This window comes from Athene cunicularia (genome assembly GCF_003259725.1).
Source record: "Athene cunicularia isolate RWA chromosome 3 unlocalized genomic scaffold, athCun1 chr3_part1, whole genome shotgun sequence".
Taxonomy (NCBI): Eukaryota; Metazoa; Chordata; class Aves; order Strigiformes; family Strigidae; genus Athene; species Athene cunicularia.
The window spans coordinates 6,460,110-6,478,859 of NW_020799097.1; the positions used below are offsets into that span (position 1 = coordinate 6,460,110).

The window sequence follows — 18,750 nt, forward strand, 5'->3', positions numbered from 1 at the left end:
AGTCTGTAAGAAATGAACCTCATCTCTTTTACTTATGGGATTAACAAATCCAGATGAGGTCACAGGAGCTACAGGGTAATATGGAGTTGGACATACCTGACATACTAGTCACTTTGTACATGGGCTGGGGGGAGCAACTTTTTATTCTTGCCTAACTTGACTTTTCCAAAATGCAGCTGTTCCCTGAACGTGTTTCCTGGGACAGTGTGAAGGAGCAAACATGCTGGCCAGACTGCTGAGCCGTGACGACATCAGAGATCGGAGTATAACTGGCTTCATGGTCCAAAGAAAAAGAAAAGATATTAGAACTGCATACCTGTAAACCCCTGTTCTGAGACATGTTGACTTTCACTGGCCACTGTAGTGTGAATAAAATAGTCCTGGGCTTTTTGCATTGTTCATATCGAAGGTTGCCAAAGTCTTTAAGGAATGAAGGGTGAAAATCTGTGCTTGAAGCACATTAAGAGTAGTTCAGCTACAGTCACTATCCAAAACCTCTAAGTGGGGAGTGTGAGCGAAGGTAGGTCTATGCTTCGGAGACCAGTATGTCACAATCCCCACCTTTATTATTCTTCCTGAGCTGGAATAAATCAGAGGAAGGTGACAAGACAGTGACTGTCCTCCATCCAATGCTATGAAAGGTGAGTAAGGGAGAGATCCCATCCCATCCTTTCAAAGATTAGGTGAACCTGGTAGGCTTTCGTTGCAATACGTGCCATAACTTAGTGCCTTGCAGTTAGGCAGGGGGAGGTACGAGTGACAGAAATCATCACAAAGCAAACACAGTGACAGCCCTGACTTCAGGAAGGGGGTTAAATGGAGGGATTTAGTCTTTGATCAGGTGAAAGAGGAGGATTGGGCCAGCTGACCAGTGGCCCAAAATGCCAGACTCCTGAGGGGAGCAAGCTGTTGGTGAGCCCACTGTCCACCTTGTCTGTGACAAAAACCTGGCTCTTGCTGCTGAGAGTGGGTGGGAGGGGAACAATGTGGTTGCTGTCATGTCTCTCCTTCCTCCATTCAGCACTCCCACTTTTTCTTCTCTCCCTTTTTGTTTTTATCCGTGTATATACACATGCAAAGCCTTGGCCCCAGATCTTTAAGACTGGCACAGTTAATTTCTTAGCTGCTACTCTTCCATGATTTGTCATGACTTTTGTAACAATGGCAAGGACCATGCCTTTGAAGATCATCCAAAGATAGCCCATTTAGCGCCACACAGCTCGGTATCACATCCTGATTCCTCATTCACATACAGTCAGGAGTCAGGCTTAACACAACTGAGAGGTGCGGCGAAACCTCAGAGATTAAATGTATGTCTGCAGAGATAAGGTGTGGTGGGACTGTGCTGTCTACAGGGACTTGTCACAGTTTATGTAAAGCCTGTTCTAACTCAGTGGGAGTGGGTGGTTCTGCAGCAGGTCAATATTGCACAAGCTACTTCAGACTGAGGTGGACCACTCTGAGCTGTACAAAGGCAACTTTTTGTTGGAATAATGCGTGAAGGCCTGATTTTCAAGTTTCCACTGCCATGTACTTCAAAGAGATTCTGGATTTTCAAATATTTCATAATCACTAACCGTGTTCTAGTATTACAACTAAATCTTCAAGCAAAAAGAAATTGTTTTCAATATAAATAATACATTTGATTGATGCTTGTTTATTGTCTTCAGTCATCACCACCTGCCCATACCGAACCATCACACTTGCCTCCAACTGCAGGCAACAGTTTTCCATCCTGGTTCATCCCAAAGTCCTGGGAACAATTTCACCACTGGTAAACATAGTCCTGATTCCCCAACAACCGAATAGAGCTGTAACACCTGACAGCAGTATTTGATATTGGCCTCAGATCTAAATCTTCCTGATTCCATCTATCATATTTTGCATTAAGTTTTGTAACATTTTTGTGAACTATAAATACTTTGCAGGCTCTCTCACAGCCCTCTGCTTAAGACAGGAGTCTTGCCTTAAAGGTATACAGGCTTGGCAATAACTGATTCCACAAATATAGTATTAGGGCAATAAATTATATAAAACCTTTCATCCTGCCTGGCACATGGTGGCTTATATTCACTGCAGAGCTGACTCTCTGAGCTCTCCGATTACAATTCTCCTCTAAGAGGAGACCCAAACACCCAGAATTTACACAAAAGACTCCTTGTATACCTAACACTACTATACATTAAATAAATGCAGTCCCCTCTGTGGTAGAGAGCAGCAACCATCTCTGTCTTACCACATGACATATCAAGGGAAGGGCAATTATAGTTAAGGATATAAAACTTCCTTTTCTTCAAAAAAGACACACATGGCGCTTTCAGTACATTCCATCTGAAAGAAGACCACGCAGGAATCATCACGGTCTTCATTTTATATAAGTCAAAAGTGAAGATCTGAAGTGGACCTTCTTAGTTGTGAATCTTTGGTTCCAGAAAGTCTTAAAAAGAAAGTGGGGAGCACTATACCTTATGGCCTTTCCAGACTCTAATATAGGGACAAGAGAGAAGCTATGAGGTACTTGTGTATCTACACAGGCCTTTGGAATCATTCAGCGAGTTGATAGCAGAAATACTAAAACCACTGGAAAACAGCTGAGTGTAGCACTGCAATTCATGGCTCAGTACTGCATAGTGCTAAGCACCCTCTTAAAGGCTGAGAATTCTTCACTCCCAGTGACTTTTCTGGCACTTGAAGGCCTCCAAATCCTTCCTAGTTTGAGACATCTTGTCATCTCTTCTGGGATTGGCAGCCCCTGTAAAATTCCACCTCTCAAAGTTTCCCTGCCTTACATGTTAACCAGAAATGATTCTTCCAGAAGAATGCACCATGGCACAGTTTAGTCAAAATGAAACAGTCCACTTCTTGATGACTCTCGGGTACTGTTTTCTGCATGTCTTGGAAAGGGCAGACGTCCTTTCAGAGTTACGTGATTTAGCATTTGTAGTGCCTCAGTTAAGCAAAGAATATGACTTGGAAGTGTTTTCAGAGGAAGAGCTGGATGACTCTGAAGAAGATACCCTGTATTTTCCTGCAAAACAAAACATAGTGGTTAGTTAGACATAAGGACAGATAGCCTAGCACATGCTGGCATTGCAAAGTAAGGACAGTTTGACCTGTCCTGATGACCCAGGTGGCTTTGTCTTGGTCTGCAGCTCTGATACTCTCTGGATTACAACAATAGCAGCAATCACAGAAGTCAGTGTGTTCGGTGACACAGCCAGGATATGTCATCTTGAACTGACAATCATGCCATAGGATAGTAATTTACTCACATTGTAAATGGAGGGACTTAGTGATCCTCCTTAAGCATGGGGATGCATCTAGACCATGCTCTTGAGATGAATACTAGCTCCTTGCCCCGTGTGACCATGAGGATCTAAACTAAGACCCAGGTGCACAGAGCCTGAGAGCAGAGTGTGGAAGCAAGTGCTAAGAATATGGGAGTTTTGGGTGGCAGCAGCATGGGAGGCAGCTGTGGGCAAGTGTCTCTCTTGTGGTGGAAGGCTTCTGTATCTGCCTGATGAACTCATGTAAACTTACTGTGGCAGAATCAGAGACCAACTTCTTGTTCCATTATTTGACTATTAAACAGACTTAAAAAGTAGATGATTGCCTACGTTAAACTCCTTCATATCCCACTTTTACCAGGTGTCACCATTGTCTCTGATCAATGGTTGAATGAAAAGATTACATATTTAGGAATTAAATGACTCATATTGTCAGCAATGATTCTTGCAAAATAAAGTCATAACTGAAATGGTGATGTCCATAAAACGACTGCCAGAGAACTTTTGAAGAGATACAACTCCAAAGTGGTGAAGAGTACATGAACAGTAAATGAACTGAGGAGCACTATGTTGTGGTATCATTAATCTCAAAGCAAAGCTCAGTTAGTGGGTTTTAGGACTGGTGAAACATGCCACCATTCAATACTTGCTTTAGTGGTAGAGAATTATGCTGCTAACATCATGCTACAATCATGAACAATTATGCTAGTGATTCTAATGCTCATTACAGTTCCTTTGTACTACAAGATGAAAATCCATCTATGGGTGATGGATAGGCAAATAGATTGAGAGAAATCAGGATACACAGACCCTGAGAATGGGAATGCAGGCAAAATCTTGTTTGTTCTTCAGTGGGAGAGATCTCTTGTTACATACCTGTTTTCCCACATAAGTTGTTAAAGGTTCTTGAAAATGGATAGCTCATAGCAAACATTGGTGTCACCAGGATCAGGGAGGTTGACTGTAAGAGAGAAAATTGTTTTTTGTTAAAAGCCTAGAACTTTCTTTATAGCCACATTGAGGGGAAAAAAAAAATATTACAATAACATGTTGTTCAGTAGTACAAGCAGGCAATCCACAAAGGGACAGGTTAGATGTCTGTGAGGCATCAGGTTCACCCATCTGCATGTTTATGGTGACAGTGAAGGAGATGAACTTTAAAAGAAACTACAGGACAAAACCAGCCTGTCTCTAACTGTTGGCTGGGGAAGGTGGCTTAGGCTCCACAGTCATACAGACAGTACAGAGTTGTACTCTGAGGATGTATATCCAGTAAGGTAGCCAGAAAAGCTCATATTTATATGCTTGGGGATGGTCATTGAAGGCCTGAGATAATCAAAGGTAAATTTAACTTGACACACTAGAGGGCATTGGAACACAACTCTCTGCAGTCCAGACAGGAAGGAAGGAATTTTATGCTGCTAAAAATAAGGGTTTTTTTCAGTTCTGAAGTGATTTGAGAAGTTAATGGTTTTCCTCCAAAGATGTGTTCAAAAAAAGTATGGAAAACACATCTTTTTCTGTTCGGTTCTTCTCTGTTTATTAGATTGTACCATGGTGGGGCAAATTAGGCAGTTTTATGCAGTCACCTACATCATAATGTAATAGAGGAAGAAGGTAAATGAATCACATCTAAAAAATTTGATCAAAGATTTTGATCTTGCTTTATTTGTTCCTTATCAGCAGAACTGCCAAGAAAATATGCCAATTCCCACTGCCTGGGGCAGCTTCCACAGTGTCAGCTAGAGTTAAAAGTGTCTGGCCAGGAGACTTCGTCTGAAAAGGAATTCAGAACTGGGGTCCAAGACTTAACAACTTGTTCTCTCTACTTGATTCTGCTGGATGTGTCAGTACAGGAGGGAATGAAGAAGCTGACATGCTTAGTGATAGTTGTACCAGTTATTTCTGTCTTCTTTCCAGTTTCCTGGGAAAAAGGAGTTTTTCCCACAGTCAGAACAGCACCACATCCAGCAGATGTCATTTTCAAGCCAGAAAGAAGGAGTGGCATTTTAAAAATGCATTAGGAAATATTCCCAGACCTGGGTTCCCAGGAGTAATCCTCCTGCAGAAAACACTGGAATACTTGGAGTATTCCATCCAGGTGGATGATTCTGTGAATCCTAAATGAAGAAACTTGTGACCAAAACTGTATCTTTCCTGTCTTGTCCTGACAAAGTATCTGAATGTGGCAGAGGGTTGGAGCACTTAAAACTTACAGTGCTGCTCTGCCTGGCTAGTCGCAGGCTGCTTCCTCCTGGGCCTTCAGCACGTTGCTGGAGGGGAGATACACAGAGTCAGTACGGGGTCCAATACTGTTTTAACATCTTCATTAATGATATAGATGATGAGAAGAGCACACCCTCACCAAGTCTGCAGATGGTACAAAACTAGAAGGAGGGGCTGATAGATCAGATGAGTCTGCTGTCATTCAGAGGGACCTCAACAGACTGGAGAAATGGGATGACAGGAATCTTATGAAGTTCAGCAAACGAAAATGCAAAGACCTCCTGTCCGTGGGGAGGAACAATCCCATGCACCAGGACGTGTTGGGGGCCATCTGACAGGAAAGGAGTAAGCACAGAGCTAAACACTTCTCCTTGGTGCCCAGTGAAAGGAGAAGAGGCAGTGGGAATGAAGACAGAGTCAGACTTTTCTTGTTGGGTAACAAACATCTCTGTAGCCACAACACGTCTTCAACAAGCAGAATTCTTTGTGAGACGAATATTAGTTTATAGCGTCAGCTTCTGCCCCCTCTCACTGAGGCTGACCCCCCTGTGTGGTTGACCTCCTATGTTCCGCTTTAGGGGTTCATCAAACCTCATTTTAAAAGCAGTGAATTCTGTGGGTTTACTCCTTTGTTCACACTGAGGGACCGTTCCCCAGCCTTTCTAATGGGCACTGGCTGCTCAGTGCCATAAGCAGATTTGCACTTGGCTGGATCCAAGGATCCTCTAGACCAGTGGCTTCTTTTCTAACACAGGCTATAGCAGAGCCTCTAGGGAAGAGTTTTGCAAAAGCAGAGTAAGCAGCACATCTCCAGAATGTTCTCTCCACTTCTGGCTATCAGAGGGACAGGGCCTTGTGGAGGCAAAGGCAAGACCTTGGTGTTTAAAAGCCCCTTATGGCCTACTACACTTACACAAAAGGAAGTAACCTATGAGAAAACTTAGGAGCGTGTCAAACGTCCAGGAGCAAGGAGATCTAAATCTCCTTCAGTCGCTTTGAATCTGCCACTCATTCAGGTCAGGCCTGGTCCTTCATTATCGAACTGGATGGCACACTTGCTCCCTGGCCTCAGAGCAGCCGACATCCCTTTTACATTCCCCATCAGCTGTTCAGGCTGAAGAGTCCTATGTCCTCCTACCACAACAGTCCTCCCACCTCTGCGGTACTTGTTCTGCTCTGCACCTTTCCAGTTGCGTTATATCTTTTTTGAACTTAATCAAGCTCATTTGTCCCCACACCAGCCTTTTCCCGTGGCTTAAACAGCTCTGCCTCCCTTTAGGCATTTTGGAGGAAAGGCTGATGGTGCCATGAGATCTGTGGAGGTGAAGGACACGTGGAGAGAGGAACCAGGAGCTGCTAAAGACTAGAAGGTGTGAATGGAGGAGGCACCTGGCTGGCACAAGACAGTCTAGCTCCATGGCTGCCCAGTAGCTTAGAGCAACTGAACCCTGTTTTACCCTTTTCAAACAGACACTGAACATTTATTATCAGAGTTTTGATCTCTGGAACACAAATTGAAATGGAAGAAGTTCCATTTAATAATAAGAAAAAGCTTTTTTTTTTTTTTAACTGAGGGTGACAAAACACTACATCTTTTTGTCCAAAGAGTTAGTGGGTTCATCAGCTTTAGAGATACTGAAAACCTGACGTGACAATGTCCTAAGCAACCTGCTCTAATTTATCTTGCTTTGAGTAGTGTATTTGAACTGGATGATCTCAAATGGTTCTTTCCAACCTCAACTGTTCCCTGATTCTGTGACATCTCTCTTCAGCAGCAACATTGCCTGTGTTTCTGTCCTAACTGTATTCTTCTGAAGTAGTTTTCCTGAGGCACTGTGCAAACTTTATTTTTCCTTTTAAAGATGGCAGTGGAACTGGCTTCTCTCTTTAATGTGAATGCCTATCTTCAGCAGAGGCATTTCCAGATGCCCATTCAAGCAGGGAGGAATGCAAGAGTCAATGGGCCAGAGAAACTCTCTGTGGATGGGAGAGAAGCCTTCCAGGATCTTCCTTAAGGATCCAGTCCCTGTTTGCAATATTATTTCTTTGTTTTTAGACACTGAATATTTTGGGTTAAATGCAGGAATTTGCTGGGTATGGGACCTAAGTCTCTCCTCTTCTAGGAGCATGTCCAGGCCACTTGATTCCAGAATCGTATTTATTTATGTTCTTTTCTTTATTCATTAAAATCTGAATCCTTGCAACACATAGGCATGACTTTGACGAAAGATTAATTCTTCCTCCCGATTTTCTATTCCCAGCATGAAGTTGAGACTGTCCTGTCTCCATGTCTCATGTTCAGGTGGCAATATCTCCACCCTTTCCTGCTCATAGCTGAAAGGTATCTTCCCCAAGAAGTTCCCTTTGCATTTCTCTTAAATTGTGAATAAATAATAGTGTCACTGAAACCTTCTGTCTTCTAAATTAAAGTTTTGGTTACATTTTGTGGTTTATTTCTTGTGTAATTTAGAGCAAACGTCCACCAAATTCCTTCTCATTTTTTATCAATTATAGGTGAAATAATGAACTTTGAAAAGGGGGGTATATTCATATTTGTATGGGTAGTGTCTTCTCTTTCTCTGACTAGTTCTAATAAGAATATAAAGTGCATTTGACTTAAAAGACACTTGGAGAATGTTAGACTATTCAGCAGTAACTGAAATACATTCTTAGGTCAAGGTTCTAACCTTTGTTTGCTGTGAACTCCATTTGGACATTGAATTCCTCTTCAGCAGGGCTTCTTGTATCTATTTGTTTAAAAAAAAAAAAAATAAAAGAAAAAAACAAAAAACAACAAACAGTAAAAACAGTAATTATGTTAAAATTCCAACAGTATTTTCACGTAATACAAGAAACAGTTTGAATTCTTACCTTCTTGTCCCAGAGACTCCCAAACACCAAAATGAATAATCCCTAGGAGACAGATAATTATATGCAGTTTGATGACAACAACCTTTTAATGGCAGTACCTCATAATTATCTCAAATGTTGTCCATGTTGACTATTTAAACTCTGAACTCTTTGATAGAGGACATTTTTCTCACTGCATCTCACATAACAGATTGCTAATGTGGTAGAAGTTCTCCAGACCTGGCCTATTTAAACTGTGTATATCTGGTCTACAAAAGCGACACAGACAGTTTGCTAGCACTAAACATATTTGGAAGAAAGGACCTTTGTGCCCTGCCTATGCTCCCCAGATAAGGTAGCTGGTTCACAATTTAAAAGGCGAGTGAGTTTGATCTGAAGCATACAATTTTGATGCCATTCCTTAGAGATAGACATAACTATTGTGTCCTTACGAAATCCAGTTGTATTGGGATCCTACTGGCCACCTAAATGTGTTGTTGTAAATATGATACTGACTGAAAACTCTCAACCATGTGTATTTTGTTCAGTTTCTCTCTTTATTGTTAGTACATTCAGGTGGTTTTGGTGACTTTTGAGCTGTTTGTACTCCCTCATTATTTGAACCCACAGAGCATAATATATGCCTCCAGATGCATTGTAAATGAGTGTAGACATGCTGAAGCTTGTCCATTTGAACACAATAGATCTCTTTTCCTGATCTCCAGGAATGAAGTTCTTCCCAAAGCTACTGGCAGAGTTTGAATTTACCTTTATGTCAGCTTTATCTATAAGGCACACTGGTTAAGGTGGCTGAGAATATGAAACACCGCTGAATTCCTGGAATGGGTTTCCCAAAGAGCCCTTGGGGAATTGGGATGTGCAAGGCAAACCTGAGTCTTCCCAAACTGTTTTTATTCCCCTCCAAGCACACCACAGCAAGAATGTCACTACACATTAAATGGTCATAGAGGAAACAAACCCATATGTATATGCCACTCACCTGCAAAGCATTGAACAGAGCAAAGAGGATGTGGAAAGCTCGGTGACTGTTTTTGATGATGGTGGCAAGGCCAAATCCCCAGGTGAGGCCTAACAGTGGTGTCAAGATGGCCACGCTTTTGCCAATTTGAAACAAAGAGTTCTTCTCCTGCCTGTTTGACCTATCCCCAATAGTTGGCCTCAGAATTTTTATTATGACAACTGCGGTGATGAACAAATTTATGGCCACAATGATCAGGGCAGGAATGACGAAGGCCAAGAGAGCTTTGCTGTCCTTCCAGTTGAGCCAGCAGACACCTCTTCTGGTGTAATTGTTCTTTGGCAGTGTGACAGCGATGGTGATGACTGCAATGACAAAGGGGCACCCATATCCCAGACAGAATGCCACTGCTTTCTGAGTGGTCTTGCTTGTGTTATGTAAGAGGAAGATCAGTCTGTAGAAAAGAATGAGGCCCAGGCTGAGCATCCAGAAAAAGACACATAGGTAGAATAAATGGATGAAGAAGGTGGCCACAAAACAGATGCCTTTGCTCATCTGTTGGTTTTTGTCATTGATGGAGGCAGTGACAAGGAACCAAATGTCAGCAATCAGGAGTGATGTAGCTATGTTGAGTATACAGACATGGCGCATATAGGAGGTTGTGTTGTTTGTCACGTATTTCCAGACTAAGGATTCAATTATAATGCACACCACCAAACTCAAGATTGAAATGACCAGGCCAATGTAGGTTATATAATTTTCAAAGATTATCTGGGAGGATTTATCAGGTGACATCAGAATAGAGAATGATGTTAAGTGATTGCAGGAGCAAATGACATAATCTTCTGCCTCTGTGGCTATGCAACCACGAGTATCCCAGCCCCCCCCCCTGTTGTTGAGGGTGAAGTTCCAAAAGACACACTGGGCCATCTTTAGAGATGAGTCTTTCTTTGTAAAGGTCATATTAATATTAAACTTATGGCTTCTGTTGTTGCTCACGGTTGTTGTTATCAGTAAGCCATTCACACGCTCGGGCTCATTCCGTGGCAAAAAATGTGCAAGTGTTGAGTACATCACACTGACAATGGTTGAATTTTGAGTAAGAGTCTGAATTTCACTTTCACCAATGAAGACACTAACTGTGAGGTTTTCTGTACTGCTGAAGTTCATGTTATAATTTCTGTAGTTATTTTCTGTGACAACTGTACCTTGTAGGTGAAGGGTGTTTGCAAAGACAGGAGGAATGGTATTATTAACTGGTTGGAGATGCAGGCTAAATTTTTCTACCGAATCCAGCAACAAAGAACTTGTGGAGTTCTCCGCTTTATTCAGGTCTACCCAAGCTTCAGCTGTGGAATCAGCAACAATGTAGCCCACTGTGGAGAGGAAATTCTGGAACAACAACAGAATAATGCTGTTACTGAAATCCCATACAAATCACTGTTGTTTCTGATGGTAATTTCTGCATGGTCCTAGAACTGCCTTTTGAAAAAGCCCAGCATTTTCTTCTTTTACTCAATACGTATGAAACCTTTAGTTGTTAACCCTCTGCATGGTCTTTCAAGGTAAGGCTTCCAAAAGGTGGAGCCACATGGTTTTTTTGTTACATATTACTTAGCATTTTTTCTTATTTAGTCTTCTTTCCCTTCTTTCTCAGCTTTTATGCTGTCTTTGATTTCTCACTCTCTCATGTAGAGTTCTCCAGCTACAAAATATCAAGCCTTTTTGTGCTTTTCTGTTCAGAAGTGCAGTGCTTTTTCTCTGTACCTCAAAACCAAGGTTTCTAAGTATTTCTAAGATTTATTTTGCTATTCATTTGTTGTAACATCCAGTTGATTTTCCTTGCTTAATTATGTCCCCTGGAATTTACTCTCCCTATCCCTATTTCAACCTTTTTTTCTTCTACTCATAGGATCGTAGAATGGTTTTGACATTTAACGATCATCCAGTTCAACCCCCCTGCCATGGGCAGGGACATCCAACCTGACCTTGAACACTACCAGGGAGGGGGCATGCACAACTTCTCTGGGCAACCTGTTCCAGTGCCTCACTACACTCATTGTAAAATTTTTCTTCCTGTGTCCAATCTAAACCTACCCTCCTTCAGCTTAAAATTGTTGCCCCTTGTCCTGTCACCACAAGCCCTGTTAAAAAGCCCTTCTCCATCTTTCCTAGAAACCGACTTTAAGTATTGAAAGGCTGCAATAATGTCTTCTTGGAGGCTTCTCGTCTCCAAGCTGAACAATCCCAACTCTCTCAGCCTTTCCCCACAGGGGATGTGTTCCAGCCCTCTGATCATTTTCATGGCCCTCCTCCATTTCATTCTTATACTGGGGAACCCCAGATCTGGACTCAGCACTGCATGTGGGGTCTCACAAGAGTGGAGTAGATGGGGAGAATCACGTCCCTCCACCTGCTGGCTGCCCTTCCTTTTAGGCAGTCCAAGATATGATTTGCTTTCTGAGCTGCAAGTGCATGTTGCTCCTTCATGTCCAATTTTTCATCCATCATTACTTGTCCCTTCCTCTATCCTAGAATGCTAGAGACATTTATAGGCTCCTAGAACACTTCTACTTGGTAAGCATACAGCAGCCTCTCTTTCATGCGTAAGCTCCTTGTTCTCATCATTTTGACTTTTCATAAACTCTTTTGTATCTTTGCTGTCATTTCATCTTTGTTGTCACTTCTCATTCTCTTAATACTTTCCTGTTTCTGACCCTAACTGTGAAACTTCTTCAGGGAGAATGTTATCCCCTGTGACAAAAATGGCAAAAGGGCTTGATAAGAATAGGTAAGACTTAAAATAAAACTTACTTCAATAGTGACCTCCTCTGCATCTGCTGGGATAGAAGAGACCATATTCAGGATGCTAACGATGGCACCTAGGTTTGCAGGAGAACAGCTTATTGTGTTTTGCTCCAGTCTTGTCTTTTCCTTAAGCTCTGCAAGGTAGTTAGGTAGGTTTGCTTTTGCCTCAGGACTCTTGACCAAGGACTGGAACAGAAGATAACAGTATGTCACATGTATGAAATTTGCCTGGAGCTTGATCCTTCTTCATAATGGCTTCTATACTAATAAAATAAACAGAGCCAGGGTCATTCTAGACATGCTCAGTTCCCTGACTCTCCAGAATAGGGTATCCTAACTGCATATTGAGAGTGTCTCTCATCTGTACTAACTCATAGACTGCTCCTGGAAATTCTGGGGGAGAAAATAGTTGGCCTGGGGCCAAATCATACAAGGGAGCAATCTAGTAAGTTAAGAAAATGAGTAGCTGTACCTCTGCCTGGGACTTTGCTGTGACTTATTTTCTAAAATAAACACAGTAAGTATTTGATGAAAGAAAGATAACTGTTCTTATCTAACCTCACTGAGAGAAGGGTGACTCCGGATGGTTTGTAGAGGTGAAGAGCACTATGATAGGATACCTAGGCTGAAAACAGAGGCCCAGCACCCATCTGTGAAGCTCTGGGCCAGAGAAGGGGACCTAACCGCTGTCAGTGACTTGCATAGATATAGCCAATCATTCTTTATATCTTTGAAAAGATAGTTTTAATTAAATATTTGCTTTTTAATGCTTCATATATTTTAGATTATGTTACAAAAAAAGCACCCAATAAAAATTTTTGCTCTCTCCTACCCCAGGAAACTCATAAATGTTACCTCGGCACTAGTCAGCAAGTTGTTTATTGATACAGACAGGCAGTCATCCCTTTCAGTCTTCCATCTTCTGCTGGAGCACTTGTAAATTTTATTGCCTCGTGTAAAACTATCTGTACTTTTGTTATGGCATGGCTTTATTAATATGGCCCCTTCTTTTCCAATGCCAAGACTGCTTGAGCAGGAAATTTCCTGAGCTGTGTTGAGAAAAAGACATAGAGGTACAAAAGGAAGAAGCAGGGAGATGAATAATTTACCCCCATCAAACCTGTTACCTCCTGAAATTCAAAGGTCTTTAAATTAGGATTTCAGCTTCCTGTCCTCACTAATTAAAGCCTTTCAGGGTGTATATGTCTTGCAATCATAATTTTTTTGAATTGTGAAATTAGAAAGGAAATCGAATAAAGCTCCTTGGTTTTGAGTACTGAATCAAATCAGCAAACCAATATCCAGTGTTTTGGGATTTGTCTGTAGATCACAGGGTTAGATGGGGGTGGCGTGGGATTATATTGGTCACTATGTGAACAGTAATTCACACAAAGTTTATTCTGCTAAGGGACTCAGCGCTGCTGCAGCACTAATAGGAGATTCACTAAGACCTCGAGAGTGAGGCCTCAACATTCTTTTGATGAACAGTGAGTCTTGTTAATTGGGTTTGATTGGGTTAGTCATATCAGTAAATATCTGATGATTAAAGTAAATAAACTGTCTGCATATTTGTTGCCTAAGAGTGAAATCTGGCCAAATACAGTAATTCAAGAGTAGGCACCACCTCTATGGGAAAAAAAAAAAAAAAAAAAAAAAAAGCATTATGGGGATGTCCAACATTTTTTTCTTTCCAATTTGGAATAATAAGCTGAAATATGCAAGCTCTGCTCAGAACTAAAGATCAACACCGGATTTAGCAAAGTTGAATTCTAATTGCCCATCATTTCCTTCAGAGCTGACGGGAAGCTGGGTCTGCCCAGGTCTCTGCAGCACCTCATGGAGGTTGCCATTCCTGTGTTTAAAGTGGATAAGCTCTCCTACAGGCTGACCTCCTGAGCTGAATGACTTCTACCTGAGACCCCATAATCTTTCATTCTTGCTAAATTGTTGGTGCGAGCTGGGAGCTGCATGACCACATTTCAACACAGGAGATGAAACTTGGTGGTGCAGGCTCCACCAGAAGGAAATAGGGATAGAAGATGACTGAACTACAACTGCTTGGGAACTGGGGCCACTGTTAAATACAGTAAAGACAAAACATCTTGTCTATTTTTATTTTTTTAAATAACAACAAAATTGTTATTTTCCTCTGTATTTCAAAATTTCCTGTCAAAAAGGAGACAAAAATTCTTGGCTAACAAAACCTGCTCCTGTGAGGTGTCACCAGTGACAAATTTGTGGCATCTGATTTAACAGAGATATTTGGATTTCCTATTTAACAACTTTAAACAGTAACTTTTTTCTTACCAAATATCAGGTGCAGTGTTATATCTTCACTCTTGACTTCCTGTTTAACGTGGTTAATAAACTTGCAATATGCCTTGAGCTCTTGCTCTTTGCTGCAATCTTTTTCTGTGTAATTGTACACATAGCAGAACAAACTTCCGTTTTTCTTTTTCCCTGAATGAAAGGGTTGACACAGGTTAGGTTAACACAGGTTTGGGGCCAGTCAGCTAGCAGACAGCAAGAAAGCTTGTGCAAAACTTTCTTCTCTGTGAGCCCTAGAGAAAAAAAAACCTCTTGTGTGGAAAAATTTCCTTTCTGTATGATGATCTCTGTCTCTTACTCCCCACTTAATAAATCCGCTGGCAGCTGCTGTGTGATCAGTACCTCTTCAGGTACTGGTGTATGAGCAAATCCTGCCCAAACCCCCTTTTACTGTGCAGGCACCAAAATCTACTTTAGAAACTCTTTTGGAGTATACTCTTCTGACAACTGCTTCTACCACAGCTGTTTTGTCTAGGCTAAGGTACTTTTCTGCGGTTCCTATAGGGTTGTTGTTAACTCGGGACCTGTACTGCACTGCCACTGTTTTTCAGCATGCCCGTGCCTGAGGGTCCCTGACTTCCCTCCTCTTCCAATAAGGTCTTGACATTTTTCTTAGCAGCCAAAGGACTCCTTAGTTTCCAGCTGCTTTACACTTCAGCCTGTTGTTTATGCACTCCTGCATGTTTTCTGACTTAGTTTAGGTGGCTCTTTGCTGTTTTCAAATTAACTGTTTTGCAACCTACTTGAAAACTTTTGCTATATAAAAACATGCCAGAGAAGCTGCAGAACTGCCCTAAATTTGAAGACATGGAACCTTAGGCTTCTGTGCTGTTAAAAATATGTTAGCCATATCCTAAGAAGATAAAAATATGTTAGCCATATCCTAAGAAGAAAATACAACAGTGCTTTGAATTGTATTCTTAATGTATTATTATAGATTTTTCGTGATTCAGAAGATCATCTTCTTAAGTAACATTTCCTTGATGCTCAGTTCAAAAATGTGTCAGAGTAGAAGATAAAAATAATGTATTTATGGGTTTTATGTATTTATCGCTACAGTAGTGACTTCAGTTGCTCTTCTATTCCCAGCCATGCTCCTCAGGCATAGTAACCATCCCCCCAAAAAGTCCATTACCCCTTTTTTACACTCTCAAGAGTACCTGTGGGTTGTATTAATAGCAGTAAGTATGAATTGGTTACACAGACCTAATTGAAAGCAAAAAATCCCAGGGACTGGGTTGTGACATATAGCGCAACTGCTGTGTGACACCGTGATTCTGCAAGTTTATTGCTCCTTACCAACTAGAAATTCATTTTGTTGAACCACGAAGGTAACAGTGTAATTTTCCATGGTGTTAGCACTTATGCAGCACTTAAGGGTTTGTTGCACTTTGCACTGTACAGATGCTTCAATGGGGTCTATCAGGATGTTCTTCTTCAGAGGCAAGGAAATAACCTCGATTGTCACATTGGCAGAACTCTTCAGGTACTTCTGGGAGAATGTGCAGATGTAGGTGCCTGAAAGAAGCGACACAAAACCCATGTCTCAGTCAACAGAAATTCTCCTCAACTTTTCAATGGTCATGAGCCCCAACACTGAACAAATCCAGTGTCGTCAGCAGCGTCATATCTTGCTGTCCTCCAGCAGTTACTATTTTAACTGGTTTTTTTTGTTTGTTTTTGGTTTTGTGGGGGTTTTTTTTGTGTGTGTGGTTTTTTTTTTTCCGAATTTACAGTGGCCCGGCTTCACAGCGATTTGCAGGGCTAGGGATGCTGTAAATGATCTGGTACATAAATTTTCTTTGTAGCCAGTACAAACCAGGTTCACTCACCGTTCCAGTCCTGTGTGGCAGTCTCCACTGTGAGCACAGATGTGGCTGGAAATTTGCTATTTTTGATGCATGTATCACAGCCTACTGTTTTTGTGTTGTTTCCAGACTGAATTTTCCAACTGATGCTGTCATAATTGCTCACATCACTTTCACACTTTAGACTGAATAGATGTCCCTCAGAAACCGAGTTTGTGCTTGAAGATATTGTCACATGGGCTGAGACAACACAAGATAAATGTCATATAACAAGAGTCATTGTTATAACCATTTGCTAGCAAATGACGTGTGTCACAGGGGCCACCTACGTGTTAAAGAACTGGTGGTCTGTTACATGCTACCTGACACTTACCTGTCCGGAGGTACATCACGCTGATGTTTTGGCTGCGCCTGGCACCGTATCCAGTCTGCAGCTTACATGTATATGTTGTCACTGTACCTGACTTCTCAGGTGGGCATAGTGATTCGTCAATGTTAAGCCTGTATTCGGTGCAGTTTTCAGTGAAACTGGGGACTCCTAGAGAGAAACAAACATTCCTTGAAGGGCTATGGATGTCTGAAAGTACCTGGGCTCCAGAAAACACAAGCAATCAGTCTAGCTAAGGAAAACCTTGTGGGTCTGTATGTAACCTTTGACAACATGGCACTTTTTAACTCATCATTGCTGAAGTTCATTCACATCTTTTACTCTGGCAACAGTCATGGTGTTTTTCCAAAGGCCTGACGACAGCTCTCAGCACTGTGCTGGGCACTTACGGCCAATATCAGTCTGAAAGCAACACCATAGCTTCAATATCTCAGGATAAACCAAAACGAAGGTTAGTCTGGTTCAGCCTAACCTCTGTCTGCAATATTTAGGATGAGTAAGATAAGTAAAACACGAGTAAATACCGCAGATTTTAATGTCATCTTAATTTGAAATAAACGTTTGGGGGTACTTGAGAGTCATTCAACTCTAAATCTGAAGAGTGATGGTTTAGCTGTAAGGTGAAAACCCCACTAAAGCTGTCCCACGCTGCAGCTGATAAAGCATCTGGCATGAGAGCAGAGTTCCTGGGGGAAAGCCTGGCCACAGGGAACCAAGGGTGAAACGGCTCATTACAGCAGGCCAGGATCACCCCTCTCTCTGCAAGCACTCCGTGGAAATGACTGTGCACATGAGTTTTGAAGGTTTTCTCTCATTTTGCTGTCCTGCTTTCTGTTAAATTTCATTTATAACAAGCAGTTAACAATGAACAGTTAATCTATACTCATAAAATATGAAGAGGGCAATAGGCTGTTTATGGCTATGGTTTATAGACATTTATGAGGTTTCTATTGATGTTATTTTGTAACACGATTGCTTGGTGCTTTATTATCTTTTTATATTCACACTATAAGGAAAGCCTTGTGGGATGCCTCTGACTCAACTGGTGTGTGAAATATCACAACTACGGGTAGAGAAGGAAACTGTGATTCTGTGATTCTACAGGTCGAGACGGAAACTGTGCATTTAGTTACGCTGCAGCTGTTTCAATGTGTAGCACCTGTGTCTCTTAGATACCAGCATGTGGTACACAGAAGCTTTTTATACCACAAGGGTGATTCTGGAAATAGTTGTAGAGACTGATGCACTCATTCCTCCTCTTAAAACTAGACAATGCAGAAATAAACCTTTTGGAAAATGTCGGTATGATGCTTGTCCAGGCAGCCGTTTCCATCCAGGATGGCACAGTTTTAAGCATCAATGTCCACAGAGTGCATGGAGATGCCCATCATCCCACTGGCACCTGTACCACTCATATAGAGCCTGTACCATGCTGTCCATTCATCATCCCTCACACACACACACACACACACACACATCTTTGGAGCACACCTCGTATTCATCCTAGGACTCGGCCTTTGGGGTGTCCAGTTAGGAGGTTATCTTTGAAGAACAAACAAACCTAGCAGATGAAAGACAACCTTTTGTTAATCTTACCCGTAATATTGATTGCTCCATTTACTTTCCAGTCACCAGTAAGTGATGGTAGGTGTCTGTCAATACAACAGGAGAGCAGAGGACTGTTTGTCTGCATTTCAGGACTGTTGCATGTAACACTGATGTCATTTAAGTTTGAGGTGACGTACAGCGGAGAGACGTCTATTATTTGTGTGGCCTTGAATATCCATGTGGTAAGGTGTTTGCTCATTGTGAAAGTGCACCTATAGGAACCTGTAAAGCATAGGCAATATCTTAGCAGTGAGATCACATTTTGCTGTTTTTTCCTCTACATTTGGAGTTAGGAGCTGGGAGCTACTACCACACCTAGTTTTCACATCTCCCTGCTCTGCAGTGATTCTGCTACTTGCTAATCAAAATGTACCATCAGGTAATCTGCAGCATGCTTTCTGCAGACTCCTGGTGCAGATTAGGCAGCCTCAGTGTTGATGGGTACTTCAGAAGACACCAGAGCTCTGG

The 18,750-nt window shown here is 41.8% G+C and overlaps 1 protein-coding gene across 1 annotated transcript in view; it reads right to left on the minus strand.

Moving 5' to 3' along the window:
- Positions 1-1,641: 1,641 nt before the first annotated feature.
- The window catches only part of ADGRF5 (adhesion G protein-coupled receptor F5), a 29,161-nt gene continuing 12,052 nt past the window's right edge, over positions 1,642-18,750 (minus strand). The window contains exons 9-20 of the mRNA XM_026846098.1: positions 18,271-18,504; positions 16,660-16,824; positions 16,311-16,526; positions 15,778-15,996; positions 14,458-14,610; positions 13,006-13,199; positions 12,157-12,336; positions 9,364-10,734; positions 8,385-8,426; positions 8,201-8,260; positions 4,164-4,248; positions 1,642-3,028 (exon numbers count right to left, since the gene is read on the minus strand). Coding sequence (XP_026701899.1) covers positions 2,949-3,028; positions 4,164-4,248; positions 8,201-8,260; positions 8,385-8,426; positions 9,364-10,734; positions 12,157-12,336; positions 13,006-13,199; positions 14,458-14,610; positions 15,778-15,996; positions 16,311-16,526; positions 16,660-16,824; positions 18,271-18,504 — 2,999 coding nt within the window. The 3' untranslated portion in view covers positions 1,642-2,948. The remainder of the gene's footprint in view (positions 3,029-4,163; positions 4,249-8,200; positions 8,261-8,384; positions 8,427-9,363; positions 10,735-12,156; positions 12,337-13,005; positions 13,200-14,457; positions 14,611-15,777; positions 15,997-16,310; positions 16,527-16,659; positions 16,825-18,270; positions 18,505-18,750) is intronic.